Genomic DNA, 14,293 nt, shown 5'->3' on the forward strand with positions numbered 1-14,293 from the left:
CAGTCCTCTCCCTGGGATCTGACCGAAGCCCGAGCCTCAGCTCCCAGCCCCTGCCCACCCTGGGGGGTGAGCAGACAAGCTTCTCGGGCTGGTGAGTGCTGGCCGGCACCGATCCTCTGTGCGGGAATCTCTCCGCTTTGCCCTCTGCACCCCTGTTGCTGCGCTCTCCTCCGTGGCTCTGAAGCTTCCCCCCTGCCCAGCCCCCATCTCCACCAGTGAAGGGCCTTCCTAGTGTGTGGAAACTTTTCCTCCTTCACAGCCCCCTCCCAGAGGTGCAGGTCCTGTCCGTATTCTTTTGTCTCTGTTTTTTCCTTTTTCTTTTGCCCTACCCAGGTACATGGGGAGTTTCTTGCCTTTTGGGAGGTCTGAGATCTTCTGCCAGCATTCAGTAGGTGTTCTGTAGGAGTTGTTCCACATGTAGATGTAGTTCTGTTGTATTTGTGGGGAGGAAGGTGATCTCCACGACTTACTCCTCCGCCTCTTGAAGGTCTCTTCCTCCTTACTTTTAACTGTGACTTCTGCATCTCTCCCCTGGGGCTTTTTCTTCTCTTTATCCTTTAGATATTGGTGTTCCTCAGGACTTTATCTTTGGCTTTATCTTTTCATTCTTCACTTGCATGATTATTTTTTACTACCTCCAAATATCTATGGCTCACTAGGCTGTAAACTCCATGAAAACAAAGCCTGGGTCTGTCTTGTTCTGAATTCTACCCCACTGCCTAGCACATAGTCAGCATTTTCCTGCACCTGTGCCCCAAGCACCAGCCCTATATCCTAGTTGCATCATGTGCCAGCTGTGCAACCTTGAGTAAGTTAAGGCATCTGTACCACAGTTTCCTAATGTTTACAATGGGGAGAGTAGTAATACCTACCTCAGAAGTTTGAGAGTTACATAAATTAATAGAGGTAAGGCACTGAGAATATTGCAAGGCATGTAGCAAGCACTGTAAAATTTTAGGTGTTGTTACATATCTAACTTATACTAGCCAATGCCTTCCTGCCTTTACATGGCCACACCAAATTCGATATCTTTGCATATTTTATTCTCTCCATGTGGAATTTCAATAATTCATTTTAAGACACTTTTTTTTTGTTAGGATTTTGCTTTCTGTATAAAAGAGGGATCAGAGAGGAAAAGCACTTAGAAAATCCACTTTTGGGGAAAAGAGAACAGTGGAAAATGGTATTTACAACTTAAGGCATTTAGAAGGCATGTAATAAATGTCACTTTCCTTTCAAATGGAAAGGAATAGATATTGTTAAACATACGGCTCAGGTTTCTCCTTTGTAAAATCTTCACTAACTTCACCACTAGACAAACTTAATATATACCATGTCCATACTTATAAAGTAGCTATATCAAACTGTATTGTATTTGTTTATTTTAAATCTTCCCTAATTCTTAAAGATAATAATGAATCACATGTTACAGGGGTTTTGAAAACAGAACCTCAGAGAGTTAAGCAAATATATATCCAACAAATATTTATTGAATCTTAATGCCAGAATAAGATCCATTTTACTAATTTATTCAAAACCTAGGAGTGACCCCCTCCCCACTTCCTATAATCCTGATATCTTATTCTAACATTCAAGATGCTCCACAAAATTCATTTGTCCAAACTTTTCTCTCTTCTTTCAATGAAACTTCTCCACACTATCAAACTACACTTGGGAACTCCAACCTATCTTCAACTTTCCCCCTTCCATGCTTTTTGTCACCTCGGTTTCCTTTCTGCTTATAGAGTATATTAAAAAAAAAAAAAAAAAAAAGACAATGGACCAAAAATGGAGTCACTTATGCTAAGCCCCATGTCAACAAACCAAGATTCTTAATTGTTTCAGTTCTCCCAGAAATGGAACCTTTAACCAGTCAATCAGGAAACACCTGATCAGCACTTGTTAGGTAATGTGCCCAGTAGTGCCCTGCTATCCTGTAAACGAAAGTAACTTTGCAATAACCAACACCTTTTTTTGCCTAGTATCACTTCCTTGTTTTCACTCCCTTCTGCCTATAAAAGCCTTTCATTTTGTAGAGCTCCTCAGAGCTCCTTTCTATCTGCCAGATTGGATGCTTCCTGATTCAAATCAAGTTTTGTTCAAATACACTCTTAAAATGTTTAATATGCCTCAGTTTACCTTTTAACATGTATTTCATATATAGTCTTAAAGTGCTGGTTACAACCTGGTAGCTCATAAACCAAATTAGACTCACAGACAAGTTCAGTTTCATTTGTAGTTAAATTTTTTTTTCTTAATTATATGTCACTATTCAACAGTTAGGAGCTTTCATGTTAAAACCTAGTGCCAGATTTTCTGTGAAAGCTGAAAGGTTAAGCAGACTTAAGTTGTTGCAAAACAGGAGTTGGCTAAAACTGAGTAGAGGCTGCCCTCCTTGGATGGGGCTGGTCTAATGTCACCCCAGTCTGCACTACCTCTGTCAGTATTTGACCTTCTGATGCTTGATTTAAGAATTAGACCAAGTTCCAAATAGTCCTGTTTTCCTAGATCCCTGGGGCCCCCTAATCTCAATCACATTTTAGTCCAAAACACCTATTATTTATATCCTTCATCTGCAATAAATCACATGTTACTTTATAGAAACTCTCATATTATTATTTTGATGTTACAGAGGGCTTAGATAAAGAGGCTTTGAGGCAAAGCAGAGGGCACTCAAAAAACTTTACAGGGTGACAATGATAATTATTGGTTATTCATTCAACAAATATTTGTTCTGCTCCTGGTTTGGGGTTTTCCAGACCACCAAGACAATATTCCTGATGCAGTGCCAGGCACCAAGATAAGCAATTCTCATACATGATCCCATTTAACTCTTTGCAACAATGCTATGAAGTAGATTCCCATTTTACAAATGAGGAAGCAGAAGCAGACCAGACTTCTAAACCAAGTATGTTTCACTCCGAATCTTGTTGTCTAGTCTTTTGAATTACTGGATAAATTCATTCTTATTATCACTGCCATGGCCCAGAATCTACTTCTTGGCTTCAAAGGTCAAGAAGCTTGATTTCTCTCACTGCAACCTGAGATGATCAGCTGACAAAGACTAGCTCATAGGAACTAAACCCTCAAGGGACTTATGTCTTGATCAAAATGTCACCTTATTGTTTTACAAGTGAGACATTCATGTTAGCAAGTCAATACATTCTTTTTTTTAAATCTTCGACGCTTCAGAAGGGAACTCACAACTGAAAGTGGCTTAGGTAAGCAAGGCATCAGTGCAGAATAAATTAATTGAGTGATTTTACTGACTAGTTCATCCAACTATCCAACTGACTATGCCACACAAGAATCTATCAAGGTACCAGATAGGTACCAGGCCATCCACCTGTTCAGGTGCCCCCCAACCTTAGATGGTGATTGAAGCATATTGTGACGAACCCTTATGTTTTGGGATCTTCTCTAGACTCCACGCAGACTACCATCTCCCTTTCTGTTATTATTATTTGCTTTCTTCAGTTATAATATAATTGATTATGCCACAAATTCTTATGCCTATTCAGACTTTGATTTAATTTCCAGGCCTTACTTTCGCTTCTTTTGGACTTGGAAAGAATTCTGTTTTCCAAGGGAACTATGACAAATAGCTAAACTGATTCATTTCAGACTGATTTGTTTTTTTAATTCTCACTTTTCTGGGAAGCACCTTATAGTAGCCCTTACGCACTGCTTCAGGTTCCCATTTTTATTTCATTTGCAAATGTTTATGTTTTGTCTTCCTAACCGGATTGTAACCAATTTGAGGGCAGTGACAACAATAATATATTTGAAGAGCTTTACTATCTGTTCCCATTTTATTCACAAAACCACATAGCAAAATCATTCATGCTAATATTTTTTCCCCTGTTTTTTTTTTCTTTTACAAAAGGTGAAAACTGAAGTTAGGAGAAGTAAATTGACCTACCCAGGCTTATAAAATTAGTCAATGGCAAGACCAGGTTCTAGTCCCAGTTATTGTAGCCTCTGTTCATCACACTTTCTACTCTTGGTTCGTTGGCCAAAAAGTTCTGTAACATCTTACAGAAAAACCCAAATGAACTTTTTGGCCAAGCCAATACATTAGGCTGCTTCTGCATGACCATGCTTAATATTCTCTTCTGAGCCCCAGAACACCACATTGTAAATATTGAATAAATAATCACAGAGGTTTTTTATTGTAATTATAAGCCAGTGAGTCATAATTCTTATTATATGTATGTTAACATATCAACTATATATCTCAATAATGCAAATGGTTATTATCTGATATTGTTCTAGATGGGTATTTCTCAACACATGGCCAGTGGCATATCAGCATCAGAGTCACCTAGGATGCCTGTCAAAACGGCAGATTCCTGGGTTTTTCTCCAATTTTGTTGAATGAGACTTCCTGGGGATGGAGTCCAGAAATATGCCTATCAACAGGTTTTCCACCTAAGAGTTAATCATGCTGAAGTTTGACAACCACTGTTCCAAATAAACGTAATGAGGGATAGAGCAAATATAAAATACCAGGTTCTCTAGGAAAGGCAATGTCAACGTATAAAAATATATATATTTCAACATATAAAAACAATAGAGAAGAGGATACATTTCCTTGATTCTAAGATAACCTCAACTGTAAGATACACCATTGATTCAATCATAGTTTTTGAAGAAAAGAGCATTAAATCCTCAAAAAATATTTAATTCCAAACCTAGAAAATTTTACATATTAAGAAAGTGAAACTTAGACCTGAGGAAATTCAGTACTTACATTTTAAATGGTGTAGTAAAAACAGAGGAGTTTGGAGGTGGGAAGTTGGACATGGTCTGAGTAGACTTTGAAAGCTAAGAAGAGAGAGGACACTTTAAATTAGGGAAACAAAATGAGCTAATGATTTGGATAGATATAATTAGTGGAGTGACCAAACCAAATCTTATAGAAAGAAGGTTGCTATTACATTTTAGTAGCTGGTAAGGGTGGTTAAAAAGAATAAGGACAGATTAAGAAAAGCTTTTACTGCCAGGTCAACTCATGATATTCAGTAGTTAAGGAAGTGCCTTTAAAGGTTTTTCAGCAGTAGGTGGAACTAATGAAAGCACTGTTTAATCTAGCAATATCCACAATGTACTCAAAGGAAAAGAAATTGTAGAGAAATCAGTTAGCAGGTTTACCCCAACACTCTCACTAACCTAGAACAGCACCAGAGAGAATGGAAAGCAAGGCTTGGATAAACCATTGAAGAAAGAGTCAAATCCTGACTTGACTTGCACTTCTGGAAATATATCTGAGGAATATAATCATAAGTACAGATATAAAGATTCAGTTCCAGGGACTTCCCTGGTGGTCCAGCAGTTAAGACTCCACGTTCCCAATGCAGGGGTCCCGGGTTCGATTCCTGGTCAGAGAAATAGATCGCATACGCCACAACTAAAAATCCTGCAGGTCGCAACTAAAAAAAGATCCCGCACGCCACAACGAAGATCCCGCGTGCTGCAACTAAGCCCTGGCACAGCCAAATAAATAAATATTAAAAAAAAAAAGATTCAGTTCCAAGGACACTGATTGCGGTGAAGTTCATAATAGTTAAACAATGAAAATGATCTAAATATTTAAGAAACAGGGATTGGTTCAGCCACATAGTGGAATATTATTAATTCACCAGGAATGTTGCAGATGAATGGATATTAACGCATAAAAATGTTCACGATATATTGATAACTGAAACAAATGTGTTTAGAATGGTCTAATTCTTGTTTACAAAAATATGTATGTGTTCAGATGCCTAGAAAAGTTTGGGAAGGATAGACATACAATGAAGTATCACTAGTGTTATTTCTAATACTGCAACGAAGGGTGTTTTTTATTTTCCTCTTTTTGCTTATCTTGTTTTCTAATTTTTCTAAAATGAATATGTTTTGGTTTTCTACTAAAAAAGCAAAATTAATTATTTCTTTACATTAAGCATTTTATATTAAAAAATAGGACTTGTTGACCATGAGGAAACTAAAACAAAACTACTTGAATATTTTAAGCCTGGGTGACAGAGACTGATACTAATATGGAAAAATGTGGGAAGGACAAGAACAAAAAAGCATTTTGAGATCAGGATTATATACATATCTCAAGGGAGAGTGTATAGAGAAATGGCCAAAAGACTAACTTTGGAGCAGTGTGGCGTTCTGGGAGAGTAATGAAAAATAACTTTGGCTATAGAAGATGAATTTAGAAACCTTTTTCTCTTGCTAAGGTTTATTTATTGGCAGTAGGAATGAGGAGGAGAGGCTTCGCTTAATGCTAGAATAGTAATTCTCAAACTTTGTCGTGTATCAGAATCACCTAGAGGTCTTGTTAAACCACATTTTGAAAACAATCATACTAGAGTTGAGAGAGATCTGGTAAATTGGTAGGTTGACATGGGAGAAATTTGTTTGAGGAGAGAAGTCCTAAGGCATGAGATGTACTTGATTCAATAAGAAAACCTGAACCAGATGAGCAGAGCCACTTCCAGAGCCTCTTTCTCACAAGGCAGAAGAGCCCTGATCATGGAGGAGCAAGGGGGCTCTAGGGAAGGGAACTGGGTTGGGATGGTACAGTGAGAAAGAGCTGGAGTGTGGGGAATTTAAAAAAACAAAAACAGAAACAAACCTTAATAACTAGTGTAATACCAGGGGAGGAAGGATTCTGAGTTGAAGGTGATGGACTATATTCCTTTAATTCATTCCTGTTGAAACCTATCTGGACCCATATTTAGATCCCACTTTTAAAAAAGACTACACAAGTAAAATTGAGAAAACTGTTTTATTAATACTGTAGCATTTTAGAGCTACAATAAAAGGGAAAAGAAGGTCATTTCCCTCCAGTCACCATCATACATCTTTAACACCACCAGAACAGACTAGCATCTGGTGAAACAGCATGTAGTAGAAGCAGCACCTGGTAGAATATCATAGGATTGAATTTGTTTCTGAACAGGTGTGGGACTCCTCATGGGGGCTCTCAGAAATAATTAAATAGGGGATGTACTTTACAGTAGGCTGGAGTTTCTGCATAGTCAGTTGAGGGCCAGAGCCAGGGCAATTTGAGTTACATGGAAACCCTTGATTTTTTTTTTTATCTTCTTATTTAATTAATTTATTTTTTAACATCTTTATTGGAGTATAATCGCTTTACAATTGTGTGTTAGTTTCTGCTTTAACAAAGTGAATCAGCTATACATATACATATATCCCCATATCTCCTCCCTCTTGCGTCTCCCTCCCACCCTCCCTATCCCACTCCTCTAGGTGGTCACAAAGCACAGAGCTGATCTCCCTGTGTTATTCGGCTGCTTCCCACTAGCTATCTATTTTACATTTGGTAGTGTATATATGTCCATGCCACTCTCTCACTTCGTCCCAGCTTACCTTTCCCCCTCCCTGTGTCCTCAAGTCCATTTTCTACGTCTGCGTATTTATTCCTGTCTTGCCCCCAGGTTCTTCATATCTTTTTTTTTTTTTTTTTTAGATTCTATATATATGTGTTAACATACGGTATTTGTTTTTCTCTTTCTGACTTACTTCACTCTGTATGACAGACTCTAGGTCCTTCCACCTCACGACAAATAACTAAATTTCATTTCTTTTTTATGGCTGAGTAATATTCCATTGTATATATATGCCACATCTTCTTTACCCATTCATCCGAAGATGGACACTTAGGTTGCTTCCATGTCCTGGCTATTGTAAATAGGGCTGCAATGACCATTGTGGTACATGACTCTTTTTGAATTATGGTTTTCTCAGGGTATATGCCCAGTAGTGGGATTGCTGGGTCGTATGGTAGTGCTATTTTTAGTTTTTTAAGGAACCTCCATACTGTTCCCCATAGTGACTGTATCAATTTACATTCCCACCAACAGTGCAAGAGGGTTCCCTTTTCTCTACACCCTCTCCAGCATTTATTGTTTGTAGATTTTTTGATTATGGCCATTCTAACTGATGTGAGGTGACACCTCACTAGTTTTGATTTGCATTTCTCTAATGATTAGTGATGTTGAGCAGTCTTTCATGTGTGAAACCCTTGATTTTAACTCAGAATTTTATCACTCTCTCTTGGGTAGAAAGCTAAGAGAAGAGGAGTAAAGGTATATATGCCCTGTACCTGCACAATAATCTGCTCAGAGCCAATTTTGATTCAGCTAACAATAAAGAACCATCACAATTTTAGTAGAACCATCAACAAAATAAAAGCAAGAATATTTGAACTATAGCTCTAATAGGTTTATGCAGGATAAAGTGAGGAACACAAAACCACAGGCTGGGGAATAACTAGAATGCTGTTACACTCTAGTAAGAAGGTGATAAGGACTCAGCTAGGAAGTGGCTATAGATGAATGAAATAGTAAAGGGGTGTATAATATCAGCAAGACTTGATAGACGAGATAATAGTAAATAAATTAGGGTAAAAGTCAAATATAGCATCAATTTTTCTGTCATGGTAGCTAGAAAAGCTATGATCCAACTATGAAAAATAGAATTTTAAAAGAATTATCATTTTGAGAGTTAGAGATTTTTTTGGATTTCTTAAGCCTGAGGTAATAATCAGTCTGTGATTTTAATTAGGGGAGTATAGCTTAATTCCTCTTTAATTATCTCACACTAAAAGATTTTTTCTCATCTGAATCTTTTTAAGTTACTGCTTGTACTACTCATTTAGTATTAATTATTAATTAACTTGTATTCTCAATGACCAATTCATGTGAATGTCTTATTTCCCAAAGCAGATTTTGCTCTCCCAAAGAATAAAACCAATGTTTTACACCTGTATCCCCCATATCTCATACTCTGGCACTGTAACTCCATACTGAATAAGTAATACTATTTTATATCACATGGTTCAGATATTCTTTGAAAAATATAAAGGATATATAAAAAATTATGATCAATATTCTGAGATGAAAGGTCAGGATGCCATCAAACAATATAAAGGAACTAGAAGGAACTCTTGTAAGTTTAATATACAATAGTGTCAATAAACAATGCATTTAAAATAATTGAAAGATAAATTTGAGGAAATCTCTTAGAAAGAAAAGATAAATAAAATTAGAGAAAAGATAAGATTTATAAAAGAAATGAAAAAAGAAATTTCCCAGAACTGAAGGACATGTTTCTACATTGAATGTGATCACCAAATACCCAGCCCAATGAATAAAGCAAGACCCACCCAAAGGTATATCAAATACTGAAATGTCAGAACACCAAGAAGAAAGAGAAGATCAAATAAATGTCAAAGAAATAGGTTATATACAAAGGATCCAGAGTCCAATAGTATCAGACTACTCTACAATCACCTAGAAGCTAGAAGACAGTTGATCAATGACTAAAATGAAAAGTATCTCCAATGTTGAGTTTTATATCCAGCCAAAGTATAAAATGTAAAGGTAGAATAAAGGTCTAGCTATTTTCAAACAAACATGACCTACAAAAATGGGCTTCCTATGCACTCTTTCTCAGGAAGCTGAGAATATGTTCCACCAAATCAAGGAAAGAGGGAGACAGGAGATCCAAGAAAGAAAGTAATCAACATGTAAGAGAGGAAGAAGGAATTCCTAAAACAACAGTAAGGAGAAATCCCAGGATGACAGCTGTGCAGCAGGCCTATAAAACAAGTCCAGATCAGAGCAAGAGAAGTGAGTGTTCCAGGAGAGGTGTACCCAAGATTAAAATGGGTGTGAGAAGTAACTTGATATGGTTGACCGTACTGGTAAGTCGGCCTGAGTTAGTGGTAGGTGAAGAGTAAAGCAAACAAACAAAATGATGAGGCAATTGTTAATTCCAGGGAAAACAAAACTTTAACAAAAAAAGTAAATGCAGTCACAGTAAAATACCTGATTTAGTGGTGAATAACATATATATAACTCTAGTGCTTTAAATTTTGAGTTCTTTGATCAAAAATTTGAAATAATTGGGAGGTTGGAGCAAGAGAAGGAAGAATGGTGTGAGATAAAAGAACCAAATCCCCATCTTTCATGGGAATAAATCAGTAAACAATATCTACAATTTTTAAATGAAGAAATCAGAGTGTAATCATGTTACTCAGAAATATGGAGATAAGGAGCTAAAAATATCTAGGAGTCGAATGGGACTGCTTCAGTGTGGAGGCATAGAGCAGAGAACTGCTTTGTTTGTACATAAACTATTTGACTTTTAACACTATTACATCTGTAACTCTGAAAAATAATTTAAGAATTTTGGATAGTAACCAGCTTATTTTAAAATGGTATATTTTATCTCACAATTAACTAAAGATGCAAATAAGCAAAAAAGAATGAAACATTTTCCAGTTTATTATCTTCTGACATTTGTCCCTAGATGCCACTCCCCACCTCCCTTAGAAAAATACTATGTACATTTTCATAAACTTAAATACATACATTTGGTCATCTTGACTTCCATAATTGCTGACAACATATGAAAAGAAAAACTGGTTCTGTTTCTTTGTTATAAATAAGTTATTAAATTATGCATGTGAACATTTGAAACATATACTAATAAAAACTACCAGAGCAAGAAGGTTTATCTAAGTAGCATCTTTGAAAAATGGTGAAAGGTCATTATTTGAGATGCTTGTTTCATGATTTTTAGCTCTTCTATGGTTTCTGGCCTATAAATGATTCATTCATTCAATTTTTTTCATGTAATACACCTTTACAAATTTCCTTTTTATAATCCAGGCACCTTGCTAAGTTCTGAATTTCCTGAAATCTGTAATATTCTCACTCACTTGTACTTAATGATCTTAAATACTGTAAAGTGCTTAATCTAGCAACATATATCAATCTGATAACATTTGCAGTTCTTTTTCAGGGAAAAATTCTAATTTGAACAATAGTATTTATTGCTTACAGATTGACATGGAGACCTAAATTCAATATTCTGAAGAAGCTTTCTATTATCTCTTCTAATTTTCCTCATTGCCAAGAGTTGGATAAATATCATAACATTGTGTCACTGTAAAAAGGTGGAAGGAAAGGCATTCCACCTTTTTACAATGTTGCACCTTTTTCCTGCATTGGCAGGAAACTGTACTGCCCAAGCAAATATTTAAAATGTAGCAATAAGAAAAAACCTCTAGACAGCAAACCGCAAGAAGATATGAGCCCTTCCTCTTATTCACCATGGCATCCCCAGTGCCAAACATAGTATCCAGCAATATAATGGGTATTGAAATATGTTAAATGAGTGAATGCAACACTTCTTACTAATTTCGTCTATCTTCCCTAATCAAAAGAGATACAAAAAGACCACATTCTATTAGGTATCAGGAATTTATACATCTGACTACGAAGGAAGACCCATCTTGTCAAGTTTTGGATCCCCAGAACCTAGAAAATATGGAAAGACAATAAAAATAAAAAAAAAAGCCCTTGTCGGGAACAGATCGCAGTGGGTTAGAGTAGCACCCAAATCCCCTTTATTTGTCACCAACAAAACTTCCAGCCTACTCTGTCTGCCCTCTCTGAAAACTGAATGGCCTTAAGAGGAGTAGAGTCTCAATAGAAAAGTCACTTTTTCAGGAACAGGCACTTCCCACTCCATGCAAAATGAGGCCAAGTCAACAAAACCGCAAAGACTTGGCTAATGCAAGCACAAGCTAATTTATTATGATTGGCCCAAATTACCCACTTTTTTTTGCCGCGCAGGCCAATATCCACAACCGCACTGATGCCTCATGTAGGGCGAACGTTTTCACCAGTAGCTGGTGAGGAGCACGGTGTTTCTCAGCCAAAACCGAGGGAGACTGGAAATTGTGCAGTGCAGTAATCCAAACACCTCGAGTGGATCCCAGCCTTTAAAATCTATATCTCGTAAGAAATTCCTTCCATTTTCCATATTACAAGCTGGGGAAACAAATCTCCGGAGCTCTTCAGGGATGAGCTCTTTTTCAAATACTACAACCACTGCCACCTCCCCATCCTTCAGTCCAAGGTTGAAACACACACGACCCAGTTCTGAAGGGTCACATCTAGCTGACCGCCTCCCGGCGGGCCTTTAAAGAAGCCGCGCGCGGTCGAGCTGCCCCAGAGTCCAACTTCCGGCCACAAAATGAGAGGATGTTTTCCTCCTGGCCACACCTTCCTAGCCTCGCCCTCCACGCCCCGCGCGAGCAGGAGCGCGCGAGCGCGCGGGCGCGCGGGAGGGGCGGGGCCGCATAGGCCGCCGCAGCGAGTTTCGCCCTCCCTCAGCGGCGCGCAGGAACGCCCAGGGCCCACGGACGGCGCGGCGGCGCGCGCGCGCGCTCTCGGTGCCCTCCTCCGTGACGTGCCTGGCCCAGGCCGCGCAAGGCCGCTCTAGCTGCCAGTGCCTCTGTCATGGCGTCTGAGGCGCTGTCTGAGGAGAACCCGCCGCGGTCTCTTTAGAGCGAGGGGCGGGCGGCTGGGTATGGAGAGCGGCCCCGAGAGCCTGCAGCCGCTAGAACACGGAGTGGCCGCCGGGCCGGCGCCAGGGACAGGTTCTCCGCAGGAAGGGCGACAGGAGACCAGGCTCGCCACTGGGGATGGTCCTGGAGTATGGACGGCGGAGAGCAGCGGCGGGAAGGGGCAGGGGGCGGCAGCCGCCGGGAGGAGCCTCTCGGACTCGGCTTCTCCCGCCGGCTCGCCTCGGGTTCTCGTACCCTGCAGCTCCCTCCCGGGCTTGGACTTGAAGGGGAGCGATTTGGAGAGTCCTGCTGCCCAGAAGGCGCCTCTGACAGGGCAGCACAAGGTGACCGCCTCCCCGGAGGCAGCCGAGGCCGGAGCCGACCATGAGTTGGGTCCGGCCGGAGACGCGGGCGCCCTCCCGGATCCCGCCGGCACCTGCCGGGCAGAGTCGGCGGCCGCGGGCTCCGAGGAACCCAGCAGCGGCGGCGGCCTCAGCAGCAGTTGCAGCGACCCGAGCCCTCCCGGGGAATCGCCGAGCCTGGACTCTCTGGAGTCGTTCTCTAACCTGCATTCTTTCCCAAGTAGCTCCGAGTTCAATAGTGAGGAAGGAGCTGAGAACAGGGTCCCCGAGGAGGAGGAGGGCGCGGCGGTGTTGCCCCGGGCTGTGCCTCTGTGCCGAGAGGAGGAGCAGGAGGAGGGGGAGGCAGCCCAGGTGCTGGCGGCCTCCAGGGAACGCTTCCCGGGACAGTCTGTTTATCATATCAAGTGGATCCAGTGGAAGGAAGAGAACACACCCATCATCACGCAGAATGAGAATGGCCCCTGCCCTTTACTGGCCATCCTCAATGTTTTGCTTCTGGCCTGGAAGGTACACTTCGCAGCTTTCTATTTCCTACAGCTTTGGGGAGGGGGAACACGGGGCGAGGGTGCTGCTGCCTGTCAGCTGATGGCTTCTTCATTTTTTTCCCCTCATTCATCAATCCATCCCTTTTTCTTCTTACATGCAACTCATTCTGAGACTCCCTTGTATAAGAGTGTTCTCTTATGTATGTCAGAAAGAATTGCCGGCAACCTCAGGTCTCTGTTGTAGCGTTTAGTGATGAGCGTTCAGCATTCAGCTATGGCTGATATACTTGGAAACAGCCGGGACTAGGAGCATCCTAAACCCTTTGATTTGTTTTTTTAACCTATATTTTTCTGTGTTATTCCTTCTTACTGACTTTATCACGTATGCAAAAGAGTGAAGAAATGGGGAAGATCATCTTCAGAAGTTACCATCAATCCGTGATATCAGGGAGCAAGTTTTGATGGTTACGTTTAGTCTGTTTACCAACTCCTGCTTGCTCCATTTGGGTGTGGATACTTAAGGACATGGTGATGGGGAAGATGTGGCCCCTTAGACAAATTCCATTTAAGGAAAAGCAGTGGCCTGAGACCTAATTACCATAACTTCTTGGTTTTCAAAGATTGTTTTTATTTTATGCATGATTTTTACTTGCCTCATTTCTTTGACTCTACTTAAATAGTCTGGCATTATTATCAGTAACCACACATCAGAATGTGTGAAGGGAGCTAAAATTATAACAACTAAAATAAGAAAAGATATATTCAAGTTAAAGGAGCAAAAGAGGGAAGGGCCCTTCAAAAGGAAGTATATCGAGGACTCAATATATTGAGGACCTGTAAATGAAGTGTCTTATTTAAGCTTGCAGTTTTCGAGTGCTGAGAAGATGCATCTTAGAGTACATATTTTACTTTTAAATTGGGGATTGTATCTATAGATAAAATGTTCCCTAGAAAAAAATAACCTGGATTATTGTGACTAGTTAGGAAGAAAATCAAGTAAAGGAAACAGTGTTTATTAAGTCCCTTCATCTTTCTTTCTAGCAAGGGCTAATGCAAAAGAAATAAGA

The 14,293-nt window shown here is 39.9% G+C and overlaps 1 protein-coding gene across 4 annotated transcripts in view; it reads left to right on the top strand.

Moving 5' to 3' along the window:
• The first annotated feature begins 12,281 nt into the window (after positions 1–12,281).
• The window catches only part of MINDY2 (MINDY lysine 48 deubiquitinase 2), an 82,616-nt gene continuing 80,604 nt past the window's right edge, over positions 12,282–14,293 (top strand). For all 4 annotated transcript variants that reach the window (XR_014258781.1, XR_014258782.1, XM_082446619.1 and 1 more), the window contains exon 1: positions 12,282–13,248. Coding sequence is in view for 2 of the 4 variants with exons in the window: in XM_082446619.1 (XP_082302745.1) it covers positions 12,403–13,248 (846 nt within the window). In the remaining 2 variants the exon portion in view is untranslated. The remainder of the gene's footprint in view (positions 13,249–14,293) is intronic.

This window comes from Balaenoptera physalus, assembly GCF_965194825.1.
Source record: "Balaenoptera physalus genome assembly, chromosome: 2".
Taxonomy (NCBI): domain Eukaryota; kingdom Metazoa; phylum Chordata; class Mammalia; order Artiodactyla; family Balaenopteridae; genus Balaenoptera; species Balaenoptera physalus.